The 15,823-nt window shown below is 47.7% G+C and overlaps 1 protein-coding gene across 7 annotated transcripts in view; it reads left to right on the top strand.

The window, feature by feature from the left end:
* Cabin1 (calcineurin binding protein 1) overlaps positions 1-15,823 on the top strand; it is a 138,790-nt gene that overhangs the window by 88,624 nt on the left and 34,343 nt on the right. For all 7 annotated transcript variants that reach the window (XM_026412506.2, XM_077796147.1, XM_077796146.1 and 4 more), the window contains one exon: positions 6,626-6,739. In XM_026412506.2, coding sequence (XP_026268291.2) covers positions 6,626-6,739 — 114 coding nt within the window. The remainder of the gene's footprint in view (positions 1-6,625; positions 6,740-15,823) is intronic.

The raw sequence follows: 15,823 nt of genomic DNA, 5'->3' as shown, positions 1-15,823 counted from the left end.
CCAGCTCCCATTGGCTTCTTTATCAGCTTTATCCAGGGACCTTTGCCACCAGTTGACACCACCAACTTGAATGGCAGGTTATTAGCATCTAGATCCACTGAAAACCTAAGTTAAAACCATCCTGTTACTCAGGATATGCCTGAGTCCTGGGGACAGGGCCTGAGTGTCAGCTCTGCTGGTAGCAGCTTGTCCACAAATCTGGGGACACAGCTCTTTCTGTTGCTGACTAATTCCAAACCATTAACTGGTAGCAATGACCACTTTCAAACATAGTTATTTGGTAACAAACACTTCACACTGTGTATATTTGAAGACAGCACATTTCTTCATAAAACCATGCCTGAGGGCTTGACAGTGACATTTTCTGGTTGCTGTCTTGTGGCTCAGTGGCCAACTGGGGTGCCAGAAGTCTGAGTCTTCAGAGGGACCCAGCAGATAGAGCCTGCTCAGGCCTGATGGTTGACTCCTGGCCCCTTAGATCTTTCACAGTGCCTTAGAAAGGGCATGGTTTGTTTCATAAGGATTTTGAGGAGAGAGAAAGAATGTGGGTTCTGAGGCTGCACTTTTTTGGGTTCAGATCCTGGCTTCATAGTGGGAACTTTTGGAGGCTCAGTGAAATTCTGTTCCAGGAGAATGCTGGTGATATGCATATAGAATTATTGTGATAACAAGGTGAAGGGTAGGGTTCCCTGGTAAAGCAGTCGACAGCTTTTCTTCCCTTCTAATTAGGGTGGGGTCTCAGCATCTCCATGGCTGCTTGCTCTTCTGCCAGGCCTTCTGAGAACTCTCTGCCTGGGGCAGGGTTACCAAAGGCCAGTATGCACCTGGAGGACAGCAGAGAGGAAAAACATGCCTACTGGCAGCTAGTGATGAGTCTAGGAAGAAAAATAAAGTGGATAAGGAGATGGAGGAGGAAGTTTGGCTATTGAGTCAGGGAGGTCAAAGAAGACCTATCTAAGCAAAGACCTGAATTACCTGATGGAGACCTGACAGCCATGGGGCATCAGGGCAGAGGCTGCCAGGTGGATGGCATAGCCAGCATGCCTGCCTTGATATAGAAACGGGTCTGGTGGGAAGTAATAGGCAAGAAGGAGGGGGAAGAGGGTGTGGTCAGAGGCCTGCTGGGGCCTAGTTAGGCAGGATGAATTGTGGAGACATCATTCCAAGTGAACTTCAAGCTATTGCAACAGAGGTGTCATGTAGCTTATATATATATAGTGAAAGATATTTGAGCTGCTGTAAAGACAGTGAAGGGTCAATTTAGAGAGCCTTGCCAATCAATGTATTCCAATTTCTTACGTTTAGCTTTTTCCAAACATGTAAAGTCTAATCACATTTTTTTTTCAATGATTAAAAGGATCAAACCACCAGGTCTGGGACTGGGATATATGTATCCTTCTGTTCTTACCCTCATGTAGTTACTGATGAACATGGAGGTGTCCTGCATTTTGCTGGGTGAATCCATGTGAGGATGTATCCTCAGCTTTGTGAATGTCCCCAGCTCCATCAGAGTTCCCCAGAGTCTCTTGGCTCATGCAGCTCTGCACTCTGTAAGCTCCAACCAAGTCCCCTCAACCTGGGGAAACCAGGGCAGTGGTGGCTCCACAGGCTAAAGCCAGGACTTCTACCCATTCCTGATTCCTCTAATTGTTTTGGAACCCCTGAACCCCATCCCTTTCTTCAGACCAACTCCTGAGATATAACCAGGTAAAGAGCTGAGCCTGCCATCACACATGGTAGGCAGAAGGCCACTCTGCAGAGTCCCATCTTTCTCACAGAGAAGCTGGTCCTCCTCCCAGATGCATGCCAGGTAGTTCCCACACTTGGTATCATCATGTAGGGGTCATGGAACCTGGCCCTTATGAGCCCCACTCTGTCTTTCATAGATTTGTGAGAGAAGAGGTCATTAAGCAGTGAGTGAACCACTGTGATTGGTTGTAGCAGAGGGAGAGCTCCTGGGAGCAGAAACACAGGCAGAGCACATTTATCAGAACCACCTACATGGTAGGACTATAGGTGACCCCCTGTTAGAGATAACAGGGTATTGCAAGGAATCAAACATCTGCTCAGAAATAGCTTAACAAGGCGAATTTTACTTCTGCCCACTTGGGTGGGCAGTCCACCTGTTTTTATCCCCAAGGAAGCACTGTCCCTTGCTCTGAAAGGAGGAGCTTGGGGTTACAATCTATACAATTGGCTAATTTTAAAATTGGGGTGGGCTAAGGGAAGGGCTATAAGTTACAGTGGCTGTAGTTGGATCTCAAAATGGCTATGATTGGCTCTTACATCCCAATTAAGGCTAAAATACTATATTCTGAAAATAGACCACCAAACTTTCTATTTCTCACACCCCAAGGACAGTAGCCCAGTTCTCCTGTTTCCTGCCATTAGCAATCATTGCTGAATCACTACTTCATGTAGAACTCTTGGTATAGTTAAAGACATAGGCTACCCTTCTCCAAGCCTTGATGTCCTGTATGAAAGGATATCCTTAGGGGCTCCCAAGAACTCTGGCAGTTAGCCCAATGGGTAATGTATTGAGACAATTAATGATAGGGTGGTACATGTTAGTAAGCAGACAGTTCAAGTAAAGCCTGCAGTCATGGACTGTCTCACTAGGGGAAGCCCAATGCCGAGCACCCTGGCTTTGAGTGGAGCCTAGGCTGCCCTACTCATGCCCTCTGGCCCCCTGTTGCCTCACTTGACACGTTTCTTCCTTGTTTCAGAAACTTAGTTTATGGAAGGTTTCCAGCCTCTTTCTAGGCACATAATATGTAGTCCTCTCCTTCCCTGATCTACTGCTGGCCCTTTCCTGCCTTTGAGCCTCAGATTGTTCCCTCGGGCTGATGTCTTCTTCTTTCCCATTTTATTTATTTATTTGTTTGTTTGTTTGTTTGTTTGTTTTTAACTTATTTATTTATTACTGGGAATGGCACCCAGGCATGCTTTACCCCTGAACTACATAGCCATCCCTTTTTATTTATGAGACAAGATCTCACTATACTGCCCAAGCTGACCTTGATTTATGATCTTCTTGCCTCAGCCTTCCAAGTCTGTGGGATTACAGCCATATACCACTGCATCCAGATTTCTTTTCCGTTTTCTGAAAGCATGAAACCTGCTCATCTTCATTTCATGCTCCCCACAAATATCTATTGCATCCCTCTGTGGGCTCTAAACTGATAGCTAACCCTTTGAGGAGCCACTAGTGAACAAGTCAGTCCATGGCCCTCTCCTGATGGGGTTGACAGCAAACCTGTCAGTGCCACTGCACAAGGTGGCAGTGACGCTGTGGGGACAGTATTGTGGGAGACTAGGTGGGGATCAGGCAAGATGGCACCAGGCTGTAGGGACTCAAGTGGGAGCAGAGGCAAGTGGGACTAGAGGACCATCTAATAGGGGAATAGGGAGAAGATGAACTGGCGTGTAGGCAAGGAAACTGAGGCATGGAGCTGGCCCTTGTTTTAAGGGAAATACAGCCTGAAGATTTTCAAGCAAGAGAGTTAGAAGGTCCTCTGCCTTCTGCTGGGGAGCTAGGATGGTACAAATGATGTATGGAGGAAGTCATTGAGGTGCCCATATACTTTCAGGATTCTTCTCTCTGCCTCTCATCAGCCACCCCTCAGCCTGTCCTCTGTTACAGTGGGGTCTATGCACAGGCTTCAGGGCTCACAAAACCCAGGAAGATATGTGTGCTTTCATCTGGTGAGTGGCTTCAAGGAGTTCTTCCCATTCCCAAAGGTATGGGCCAGTGCTTTGTAACAGGTTGCATGAGGCTTGAAAGAAGACTGTGGCCAGTTCAGCACATGCCCAGACAGGTTTGTAATGTGACTTGCTCACCTTTGGATGGGCAAGGAAAGAGCCCAGTCCTTAGAGTCTTTCTGGCATGGACCAAAGTGTGAAGCTATCTCTGTCATTTCCTGGCTCTGGGAGCTCAGGCAAGCCCTTGAATCTTCAGCCTGGGTTTCCTCATTGGTAAACTGTCACTTACCTGTGATGAGAAGTTATGGTGTTGTTTTCAGCCTGGGCAGCATTATGGTCACCTTGCCTCACCTTGAGATACTATGAAGCTGCAGGGTAAACTGTATGTCAGAGGACCACTGCCTCTCACAGAAGTCCAGTAAGGGCCTAACACAGACTCTTTCCCTTCCTCACTCCACCAGTCTGGCACCTGCCAGATCCCTCAACAGGTTTCCTGGACCCTGTCAGCTCCCATCCAAGGTGTCAGATGCGAATTAGCTGAAGCTCCCATGAGCTGTCTGGATACTCTGTGCCTTCACTATTAATTGGCTCTTTCTCTGGTGGGCCTTGGAGACAACTGGAGAAATGCACTCTTCACCAGTGCATAGTGGCCAAGTCTATCAGAGACTAATTGATAATCCAGGTTGGATTTGACAGGCCAATGCTTTTAGTACTTTTTGCAAGTGTCCTGAAACCTCTCACTGCCTTCCTCCTGATTCCTCCCTCCTCCCTAATCCATCCCAAGGGGAAAGGCCACTTGGTGTAGTTGTCACTACAGAAGCTGCAGAGTGGTGGAAAACAGTGTGGGTTCCCATTCTGTGACTATGGGACCTGTAGTGAAGTGCCCAGATCAGGAAGCAGTCTTCTCCTGTCTACCCTGGCCCCAGGGCTACTTTCTCTAGTGTCCCTAGCCAGAAGGAAATCTTTGTTGGGACCTTCTTTTCTTGGTTTTCATAGGAAAAGATGGCTACTATGGAGATGCTTCTTTAAGCCATGTTATTACATCTCCTGCCTCAAACTGCTGCTACTTAACAGGTCTTCTGGACATTTCTCACAAGTCCTGTGCTCCTGATCCAGGGGCCTGACTCAGGTGTCTTAAGAACTTGCTACTAAGATAACCCTCCTCCTCTTCTTGCTTCTGGGCCTCAAATGGGGCTACTGCCTACTGGAGAACCCCATCAATTCACCATGAAGGGATGCAGTCATCAGGCCTTGAAGCCCTGGAAAGGCCTTGAGGGTAAGAGAGGAAAAGTATCTTAGTAGGCCATGGCTACAGCTGGGAAGCTCTGATAGCAGCTGAGCTCAGTAAGAGTGATTCCAATGTGATCCTTGATAGAATTTTCTACTTGAGGCTCCCCTCACTATTCAGTTGGAATTGACTCTGCACATGATCTCAGTATGTCAGACTAGTGTCTGAGCAGGCACCAAGCCTTCCACATGCAAGGCCATGCTGACAGAGTGTCCTCTGTCTTGTCTGACAGGAACTATCCTTGCCCTCCTCCTGGCATTCTGGACTGTCCACAGCTCTCTAATCCTGCCTGCATGTTAAATTAGACCAGACAGAGCCTCAGTACTGCTTAGTCAGGGCAGCCTTGACTTTAAGAGAGCCTGGTCCTTCACCCACTCTGAAAGTCAGGCCTTGTCCCCACAGAAATTGACCTTGGAATTAATACTTGGACTTAACCATTCAGTCTTCCCTTGGGAGGTGGCTCTCTCCCTCAGACTTCCTTGGAAGAGCCAATTTTTTTTTTTTCTGCCATGAATATGTCATCCAGGAGATGCATACTTGGGACCTTACCTTGACCATACCAAGGGGCCCTTCATTCTTGTGTGGCCCACCTCCATACAGCTGCAGGTCCTACCTGATGTTAGGGAACAGCCTGCTGGGCATGGCCCTCTGTGTCAGAAGCTCAGAGGCTAGCAAGCATGGGCCTCACAACCAGCAAGCCAAGAGTCTGGATTTGTAATTTTCTTAACCTGATGATAGAGATAACAGTAAGTTCAGCCTGGCCAGCACAGGCTTGTAGGCCAAGAAATGAAGAGGGTGTTGGGAGCAGATGGAATATGAGGTGATGAAAGTGTAGACCCAGTGCTAAGAAAGATAAGCAAGGGGCCAACAGGGAGGAGAGGACTGATTGGCCTGAGAGAGTGGGTATGATAGAAAGGATAGGGGGTCCAGGCCTAGCTGTGCTCCCTGCAGTACCTCCCCTGTAGGATAGGTAGCACTGCCCTATGGTGGGCTATATGGCCAGGGTTCTAGTTCTCACTATTTAAGCACACTGTGGTACAGAACATAGAGGGTAGGAAGCTGGTGAGAAAGGATTCCTCTCTAGGCTAGTAAAAAGACCCCAGAGAAAGTTTGAGGAAGCCAGATCCATGCCCATCCTCTCTCCCTGCCCCCACCTTCACCAGAGGCACCATTGCCCAGGGATCATGGGCCTGAGCACTATTGCCAGCCCTTTGAGTCTAAGGCAGCTTTATCTCTGGCTGTGAGTAGGGGTTTCAGTAAGAAAAACAAGTAAGAGCTGCTTTTTGGGGTAGTAGGAGGGTCCCCCCAGTAGCAAATGGGTACTGGGTCCACGTGGCAGGTTTTCAGGGTTGGTTAAAGGGAGGAGTCCCTCTGTGCCCATTTTGAGCAATCTGAGGCCACACTTCTCCTCTCAGTCAGCTCTACTAGATAAGAAATCAGTTCTGGAAATACATTCCATAGCTCAGTGGTCAAAGCCCATGGCCAGAACTGCCTGGAGCTGTGGGATCGATGTCTGCAAACTGCTGCTCATCTCAGTTTGCTAGTGCAGCCAGGAAGGAGCGGACTGCCTGCCTTCCCCATGGGCGCCCTGAACAGCCCACACACTCCTTTCCAACCTACTTCTTGTTTCCCCAGAACCTCCAGTGGGCCCGAGATGTGTTGCTAGGCAGCAGTATCCCATGGCAACAACTGCAGCACATGCCGGCACAGGGGCTCTTCTGTGAGAGGAACAAGACCAATTTCTTCAATGTGAGTACTTTGCCTTGTTGATTTCTGAGGCTTCTTGCTGACACTGCTTTTTATTGAAGGCACATGAATCAACCTCCTGGGCGGGCATTCCCAGGGCTACAGATTTGCAGCACCTTCAGAGGACAAGCAGGGTGGCGCAGGTGAGAGTGCACCAGACTCAGGCATGAGGCTGATTGCTGAGCGACTTCTGGCAAATCACTGTCCCTTCTGTGCCCTGGTTTGCTGTCTGCAGTGAGAGCAGAATGGATGACCCTGGTGTGTTCTCTGGAGTCCCAGGTATTCTGGAATAAGGCGGGCAGTGGTGAGAAGGGCTTTAGGTCACAGCCCTGATCCCTCTGGAGCAGTTCCACCTCCCACTTTGTGGTCTTGGGCACCAAGAGATTCTGACTACAGGTGACTCTACTGCTTAGAAAATAAGTTTGCCCAATGCTGGGCCTTCAGTACCCTTTTAGCCTTGCCATTCCATGTGGAGTGGAAACCCACTCCTTAGGCAAGAATGGCCCACTGCCCAGGCCTGTCTGCCTCCCATCCCAAAAGCCCACATCTGTCTTCCTTGATACCCTGCCAAGCCAAACCCTTCCTCTTTGTTCTGCCTTTCACAGACAACTGGCCCCTCACTCCTCTACCTCCAACTCCACATTCATCCTCCACCACCCTTCCTAGCATGGCCAGATCCCAGCTGAGTGGCTTTGATAAGTCACACAGTCCCTCTCACCTTTGTTTCTTATGTATTTTTCCCTGGTTTTCCAATATTCATAGAGAAACTGAAAAATGGAGTCAGCCTGAATTGGAGCTAAGAAGGCAGTTCTCAGAGGATATGACAGAAGTTGGTTCTCAGGTCCCATCTGGCTAGGTCTCAGACTGTGACCTTCTGAGTCTGGTTGGTACTCCAGAACCTGGGAGTCCTATATCTGGGCACCTCTTTCTTTTGGTATTATATACAAATAGTAGCTGTCTTTAGTAATCAAGCAACATGGTACAAAGGAATTTGCCATGAAAAAGAAGCATGGTCTCACCCACATGCCCAGGCCATAGCCATATCCCACAGGAGCTACTATTCTTTGTCCCATGTGTGTCCTGCCTTTTGTTAGCTAGTTTGCATTTTAAAGAAGTAAAAGTACATATTTGTGCCCTCCTTCTGTTTTTTCATTGAAGAGCATCTCTTGGAGAGTGTTTAGCACTTGCTCATTCTATTCATTGATTGAGATGCTGAGAATCAAACTCAGGGCCTAAGCAAATTCTTTTCCACTGAGCTATATGCCTAGCCTGCTCAGTCTTTTTAATAACTGCACAGGACTCCTAAAATATGAATGCCCTATAGTTTATCTGCCTATTCCCTATTGATGGGCATTTACATTATTTTCAATCTTTTGTTTCTATAATGTTTTAATATATACCTAATTTTACATTTGTGGGAGCCCATTTATAGGATAAATACTGAAATCAAATTCCTAGGACAAAGAGTATGATACCTTTCAAGTAGATAACCACTCTCCAAAGAACTGGCCCACTTTCCCTTTAGACTCACGTTTTCAGACCTCATCAATTCTGTATTACTGACTTGGAAATATTTGCTCTTAAGTAGATGGAAATGCTATCTATCGTGTTTCATGTATTATGAGTGAGATTGACGATGATGATATCATGTTAAGTTTTAACTTCTGTTTAGTTCTACTCATGTTCATTTGTCTGTTGGATTATTGGTTCTTTTTTAATTGAAAGTGTGCCCATTTGGTAACATTTTTCTGCAGTTGATAGACCAAGCAAGTTTTTTAATTACCATGAGCTCTTGGGTTTACTTACCTTTTAAAGTGGGTTTCCATTACCTTGCCTCTCCTTGAAGAGTAATTGTAGGAACCAAGTTAAATGATGGGGTGGTATTCCTAATCCAGAATCTGGCACATGGTAGGTACTCAAGAAAATGGTTTCCTTTCCTCCTCTACTATTGGTGCTTTGCCCTTAAAGACAGTGCAGAAATATTGGAAGGAGAGGCCCAGTCTTCATGCCTGCCTCATGGGTGAGGCACTCAGCCTTTCTAATGCTGAAGTTAAGGAAACTGGTACCTCAGGTACTGGGTCAAATGGAGCACATCTGAGCTGGGGCCCAGTGCTCCAGGCCCCATTCCCACTAGGCTTACTCCTGGCAAGTTCCCTCATAGTTTCTGAGAACTTCTAGAAAATGAGTCCTACAGAAACACATTCAGAGATTGTATCAGCCAGAAGCCTCTGTAGAAAGCTGGACTGGTGTTTTGAGTGTTTTTTCCCTCTTCTGGGTCAGCTGCTTGTTCTTCCCGCAACCTGCTGTTTTTACTCCCTCAGCATCCCTCCCAGCCCCATCTGCTTTTTTAGCCTGGTGCCCAGCATGGCAGGAAGTGCTGGGCAGACCTTGAGCAGTCAGCACACAATTCTGTACAATGTCTTTTACTGGGTGTGAGGAAACTGTTTACTAACATGTTGATGGAGGAATATATAGGACAGCCCTCAGACACTACTGGGACAAAAACATGTCTCTTGAAAGATAGAGCTCTGGAATCCCATCTCACAGTGGTCCTTTATTTCCTGTGTCTGAGGACATCCTTCAAGGCTCAGTAATTGTCTTTGGACCCACTAAGATTTCCCCAGTCCACTTCTAAAAGCTCAAGGCCAGCTGTAGGTCAGGGTGAGCTAGCTAGCCCACCTTCCCTCCAGTGTGCAATGGGGTTTACTGCTTTGTTCTAGGGAAGGCAAAAGTGAGGTAGTGGGGACCAGCTCTTTTAAGGAGATTTCCTCCTTAAAAGGAGGTAGGTAGAGGTTGAGGGGCAGGGTTACCACATGCCCTGGCCTGCCATTGTTCCAGGCCCACTGACCTGGACCATTCGTGCTTCCCAGCCTCAGTGCCATTCACCCAACTATTTAGGCAGCCCCCGCATCTATCCCAACAGAAGGTGGGAAACCTTCCCATTATATTTTTAGTGACAATTTTTGAAAATTGTGTTGAGTCATATAGGACCATGTTGTCACTACAGACAGATACATAGAGGAGCTACATCCCCTTGTTTGCCCACCTCAGGCACTGTGCCCTTCTTAGAGGTGCTTCAGTGAGAGCACAACTGTTCTGTTTCTGAAAACATGTATGTGTGCATATGTGAATATGTCATAATGTGTGTTCTTTGGCAGCTTGCTCTTTTCACTGACGTGAAATCTTGGGTTTCCATGTGAGAAGTTCAGGCCATTTTGTTCTTAGCAATTGCTGCCCTCTCCTTGGGTGGGCACATGGATAGGCCCTGTATTTGCTCTCACAGCATCCTAGGGCATATATTCTTGTGTTGCTGCTATGTTGTGTGAGTCTCCTGGTCTGGTCGAGCCTGACCCAGAGAAGGTGCTTATGGAGAATTTCTGGATAGATTTCAACTCGTTTCCCTTGATAGATGGCTTCCAAGCACATTGTCTGGTCTATTTAGTGCTGAATACAGTAGATGACAGGGAGATCTTTGGCCCCTGCCACAAGACACAGAAGGCTTATGATAGAGCCCCTCAGGGCCTTTCTGCAGGGCCTCTGTTGGATGTTATAGGCCATGTGGGAGGTCAGGGTGCTGCTTAGCTAGGAAGTAGGCAGGAGAGAAGGGTCAGGATTATTTGTACTTTTGGTGTTTAGCTTTTTGAGGTCTTTTTATATACCCTAGAGATTAGTGCTCTATCTGATATGTGAGGGATAAAAATTTGCTCCAAGATGTAGGCTTTCTATTCAACTCACAGATCGTTTCTTTTGCTGAGAAGAAAATTTTAGTTTGAATCCATCCCATTTATTGATTGTTGATTTTAATTCTTGCACTGTAGGAGTCTTATTAAGGAAGTTGGGGCCTAATCCCACATGATGAAGATTAGGCACTACTTTTTCATTTTTAGACTCAAGGTTTCTGGTTTAATTCCTAGGTTCTTGATCCACTTTGAGTTGAGTTTTGTGCATGGTGAGAGATAGGGGTTTAATTTCATTTTGTTGCATATGGATTTCCAGAAGGGCCAAGCTCCTCAGGCTGGACCCTCCCTTAGGTAAGTGACTGAGCCTTCTTGGGAAAGAATGGATGCTAAGGGACATGGGTGAATGGGACCTTAGGTTCTAACATTCCAGACAAGAAACGTTCCACCCCCAGCCCTTGCACGTGGGACCTGCCCTACTGTTGTCTGGTCCCCTGCAGTGGCAGACATGGTGTGCATTAAGCCCAGTGGTGTGGGTTGGACCTGTGGATGAGTGAGGGAGGAATAAACTTTGTGCATATTCATTCCCACTGTTTTGTACACTGACTGAACCAGCATCCTTAGAGAAAGAACAGCTCCCCACCTAGCCTTTTCCTGCCACCTGATCTCTGCTGTGGAAAATCCTGCTTGTGGGTATTCAAGCTAAGGCAGGAGCATGCCAAAGCTCCTGGGCTGAGGCTCCTACACCACAATAAGCTGACATCCCCAGCAAAGGCCCCCTTTTCACCAGTCCTCTCTTACCAGCAGAATAGTCTAGTCTGTGCCAAAACAGAGCCAGAGTTATTGGATATTGTTGGTTAGGGCCAACCAGGACACTATTGCCCAATCTTTCAAAGCCTCAGGAAGGGCTGGCAAAAAGCACTGGCCATGTGATTCAAAGATCTTAAGCCAGTTGTACAGAAAAGGAAGTCCAGGAAAGACACAGAGGCCTGGGGTGGGAGGCAATGAGACTGAAATTGCACCTGTAGGCATAGGATAGTCCCTCTCCTTTATCAGTCAAGTCCAAAGGGGCTACAGAGAATGGAACCAGGGGTTTATCCTTCCCTGGGCAGAAGAGGCCAGAAAAGCACATGCCAAGTTGGATGGCACGTGTTTCTGGGTGACTGTCCATTCCAATGAAGTTAAAATCTTGTTTCTGGGTCCCTAGAAACTTCTTGGGCTTCCTGTGCAAGCAGTGCACCCTGGGAAGGCAAGCCTGTGGGGGCTGGGGCCAAGCTCCTTTGTCCAGAGTGAACCCCTTTCCCTATCTTGTAGTTGATTCAGAAATAATCTCCCATAGTAACCAAGCCAGAGATGGCTCTCCCTTCTTCCCCAAAATGTTTGTTCATTTTAGCAGGCAGGGCTTTTTCTTATTTCAGTTCAGTTTCCATTCTCTGTGAAAGAAGCAAAGGGAGCTGCAGGCCAGATTGGCACTGCTTCCTACTTCTGAGACTGTGTGGGGTAGGCAGTACCCATGTCCTGAACTTAAGAGAGCAGAGGGAAGATGCTGGCTTCTGTGACCACCCTGTATGTGGTGCTTCCTCCATAGCCACCAGCAGTCTCTGGGACCTAGAGTCACCAAAAAGCGCACACAAACAGATTTTGGTCACATATACACTCAGCTCTGGGATACCGCATCTCTTCCTTGGCCTTACACAATTCATTTCTAGGACTGGAGGTCATCTCACATGGAGCCTCAGGGATTTTCCATGAATCCCAGTGGACTTCCCCTGATCCCAGAGTCTAGTGCTGATGCTGGAAGGTGTGGGATTGAAGCAAGGGCTGGTAGAGACTCTGATTTATGTATGGTTAGGACATCCTGAGGCTCAAGGCCTACCCTGGTTTTAGTGGAGCTGCACAAGATGCAGACATAGCTGTTTTGCCATCACATAGGCCCTTTTCTGCTTGGCCAGGCCTTCAATTGGTGCCTATAGATACAGGTCATGTTCCCTCTTTCTTGGCCACGGTTGCATAGCACTCCACTGTTTGACCATCCCACAGATTGTTTACCTGCCCTCTTTTGAATACATAGGTATTTCTCTACTGGTACAAACACACCGTTTCCTTACATCTTCTTCCTCCCCTATTCTAGCATCTCTGTGAACAAATGCCTGGAAGTACAGACCAGGACATAGACCCTCTATTTCCAGTGCTTCCACAAATCACCAGATGGTTCTACAGTATTGGGTTAGTTTCCCTCTTTCCAGCATTCCCTCTTCCACCCCCAGCCCTCAATCACCAATGACTTTCATTTTGGCCCATATGTGGGGTATGGTGAGGAACTTGGGTGATTTCAGTCTGTGCTTCCCAGGTGACTTGGCCTGAGGCCAGTCCCCTTTCTTTGACTAGGCTCTGAAGTTTTCTCTCCTGGCAGCTCCCACACAGGCTCAGCTGGTTCTATTTGTCCTGAGTCTATGCCACTTAAATTGATGGGAAATATGGTTATCATGAGCTATCTTTGTATCTATTTTTTTTTTAACAAAAGTTTATTCTTAAATTTAAAACAGACTCCAAGACAGCATTTCATTCTAGCTATAGGTGGCAAGATGTTATAGCAGGGACCCTGATATTTAAATAGCAATGGAATCAATGGTCACCATCATCTTAGTATCAAAGAACGACCTTACTTTTTGCCAGATGTCTTAATTCCACTCATGGCCAGGGTCCTTTCCTGTGGCTTTTAATTTTAGCTCCTCAAATTTATTCTGTTCCTCTTTATGTTCCTGCTTGAAAGCACATCTTCCTTATCCATGTCCTTGTCCTGCTTCTTGGCCTATTTCAGGGGCTGCTTCTTGCCATCTTCATGGCCCTACTTGGCGTCTGCCACCCCTATCCCATCTTTGATTCTTTTAAGTGTGTGTGCTCTGTGTAGTCCCTAGCCCTGTATCATAAGTATACACTAAGGGCTTTGATGCAGTCTTGGGAAGGAAGGGCCACCCCCCCACCACTGGTGGAGCAGCCACCTGGGGGGTTGACCACTTGCCAGAGCTAGAGGGAAGGAGAAAAGGTCTTCATGGCCCCCAGGACTCCATTCTTTTCAACAAGAATCACTCACATCCATTCTATTTTAACTGCTACCAGTTGGCTCTTGTGGCCTTGGGAGAATCCCTACTTCTTCCCACCTGGCGAGTAGATGCCAGGTACAGTAGGCCCACTTTTCATGCCAGGCTTCAGCTAGTGCCATTCCCCTTCAGAAAGAGCCAGCAGTCCAGATGGAGACCAGTAGAGCCAGGCAGAACACAGCCTATGGACCCCACCCGACCTGGGGACTTCATCTAAAACAGCATTGCTATTGTCTTCACAATGCCTCCTCCAGCTCACCCCCAAGAGAATTACCTGGGGTGAATAACTGGAAAGTAGCAGCCTTAGAACAAAGGGATAACAGGCATATCAGTGTATCCTAGTTCATGTACCCAGGAATTCAGCTGTGGCCTGTATCCAGGGCCTTCACCTCCTATTGAAGGGCCAGATCCCTCATTGCCTCCCCCATCACCTTAGGCCAGACTTGCTTCTTCTCTGCCTCTATCCCTCCTACTTTTAAGAGGTACCATGCCTAGTGGGCCTATGGACCACTCTGTCCCCAGACACCAGCCCCAAGTTCAGAGCTTGTTGTGGGTAGATATCAGTAAAGGCCAAGTCGCAAACTAGGGATAAGAGGTATTAGTCTCTATCTAATCCCTAAGACCTACCATCACCCCAGGTAGCCAGCAGGGGTAAACAAGCCCCAAAAGCTTCAGTATGAGGACTTTCTGCCCACCCTCTCGATCAGGACTAAGAAACATCAGGATAGGAAGAGCCTGAGTTATAATAGCCCCATGCCTTCCCTCATTCAGGCCTATATCACCTTCTCCCCACTCAGGACCAGCTGTGACTGGTTCTACTTATATCACTACTTGTCCCTGTGCCCATGCTTCAAGAAGTGCATTAACCCACTGAACACCTGCTATGGATCAGGTCCTGGGCCCACTATATTATCACCAAGGCTCAGATCTGCAGGCCAACCCTCAAGATTGGAAGGTCCTATCACCAGTCTGTGCTGGAGGATGGGCATCAACCTCAGTGTCTAGCACTGAAGCCCATGCATGGAGACCAGCAGCCCCCCCCAAAGGAGAAAAGCAGGAGTCTGCTGGTACCTTCATGTCATTGGCCCAGCTACCCTAGGCAGGAGTGTTACCCATTGGCTGAATGGGGAGGATGGGGTGGCAGTGAACAGAAGGACATGGGCATTTAGCCTTTCCCTAGGAGATGAGGTTGGGATTCCAAGCCAGTGAAGGGGGATGTAATATGTAGACTAAGGTGTTTAATAGATCTGCTTTTGGGAGTGGAACAGCACTATAGGCTAACTTGGGCACCAGGTCTATTTGGGGTTGTGCCACCTCTCTATGGTAGCCACCTCACCCAGGCCCGTTTCAGGGCTGGGGCTCCTGAGGCCAGGAGCAGAAACAGTAGAGGCCCCATTTGCTACTGCACCAGAACATCTTTGCCTGATCCAGCCTGGTCTTATTAGGGGACTATCAGGGAAGGGCAGCTATTGTAGGACCAATCTCATTGGAGGGTTTATTTGGGGGTGCATCCTTTGGTCTCCCATAACATATCTGGGAGGTTTAGGTACTATTATTGTCCCCACAGTAGAGACATAGAAATTTTTACCAGTAGTCTCCAAAGGCTGTGATAAAAGCCCTTTTCTATCCTCTGCCCATTTTGAGGCCCTGTTGCAGTTCATTCCAAAGCTTGCATATCTTCTTAGTGTTGTCAGAAGGGTGTTGCTGAGTATGTTTCTGCAGCAGCAATTGCTAGTGGTCATGGCACAATGACCCAGGGCCCTTCAGAGTACTAGTGCTATTGTACCCCCTTGAAAGTATAGAAGCTGAGGAAATGCCACAAGATCACACAGCTAGCAAATGGCCATTCTGGGATTCTAGTCTGTTTGACTTCAAGTCCTACACCCTTCTTAGCTGCTGTGTCATTGGGAATTCAGAGGCATCCTCCCAGCTCTCTTTTCTGTTTGTGTTGCCTGCTGTGGGTATGTGATAGGGAGGGACAGCAAGAATGGCAAATTGTGTCTTTGTCCCACTTTCCCCCTCCTCCTTTCAATAATAGTCTCTTGTCCCTCCCTTGCTTTGAACAGGGCTGATGGGGCTACGCTGCCCCCAGTTTGTAGATACCATAAGTCTTCTCCACACTCCAGCCTCTCTTGCATGGCATCCTGTTGACCATCCTGACCACAGGCCTTTGGCCTCCCTCAGTGCCTTCCTCAGGCCTGTTCAGACCTGCTTGTGGAAGCCATTCTTCAATTTATGTTCCCCACATGATCTCTGCACCTAGCTTCCTCAAGTTCACCCCCAGTCTTGCCCCAGGTTGGCAGCCTCCT

Source organism: Urocitellus parryii, chromosome 3 (genome assembly GCF_045843805.1).
Source record: "Urocitellus parryii isolate mUroPar1 chromosome 3, mUroPar1.hap1, whole genome shotgun sequence".
NCBI lineage: Eukaryota > Metazoa > Chordata > Mammalia > Rodentia > Sciuridae > Urocitellus > Urocitellus parryii.
The sequence above is the reverse complement of the archived record's forward strand: the minus strand, read 5'-3'. Positions and strand labels throughout refer to the sequence as shown.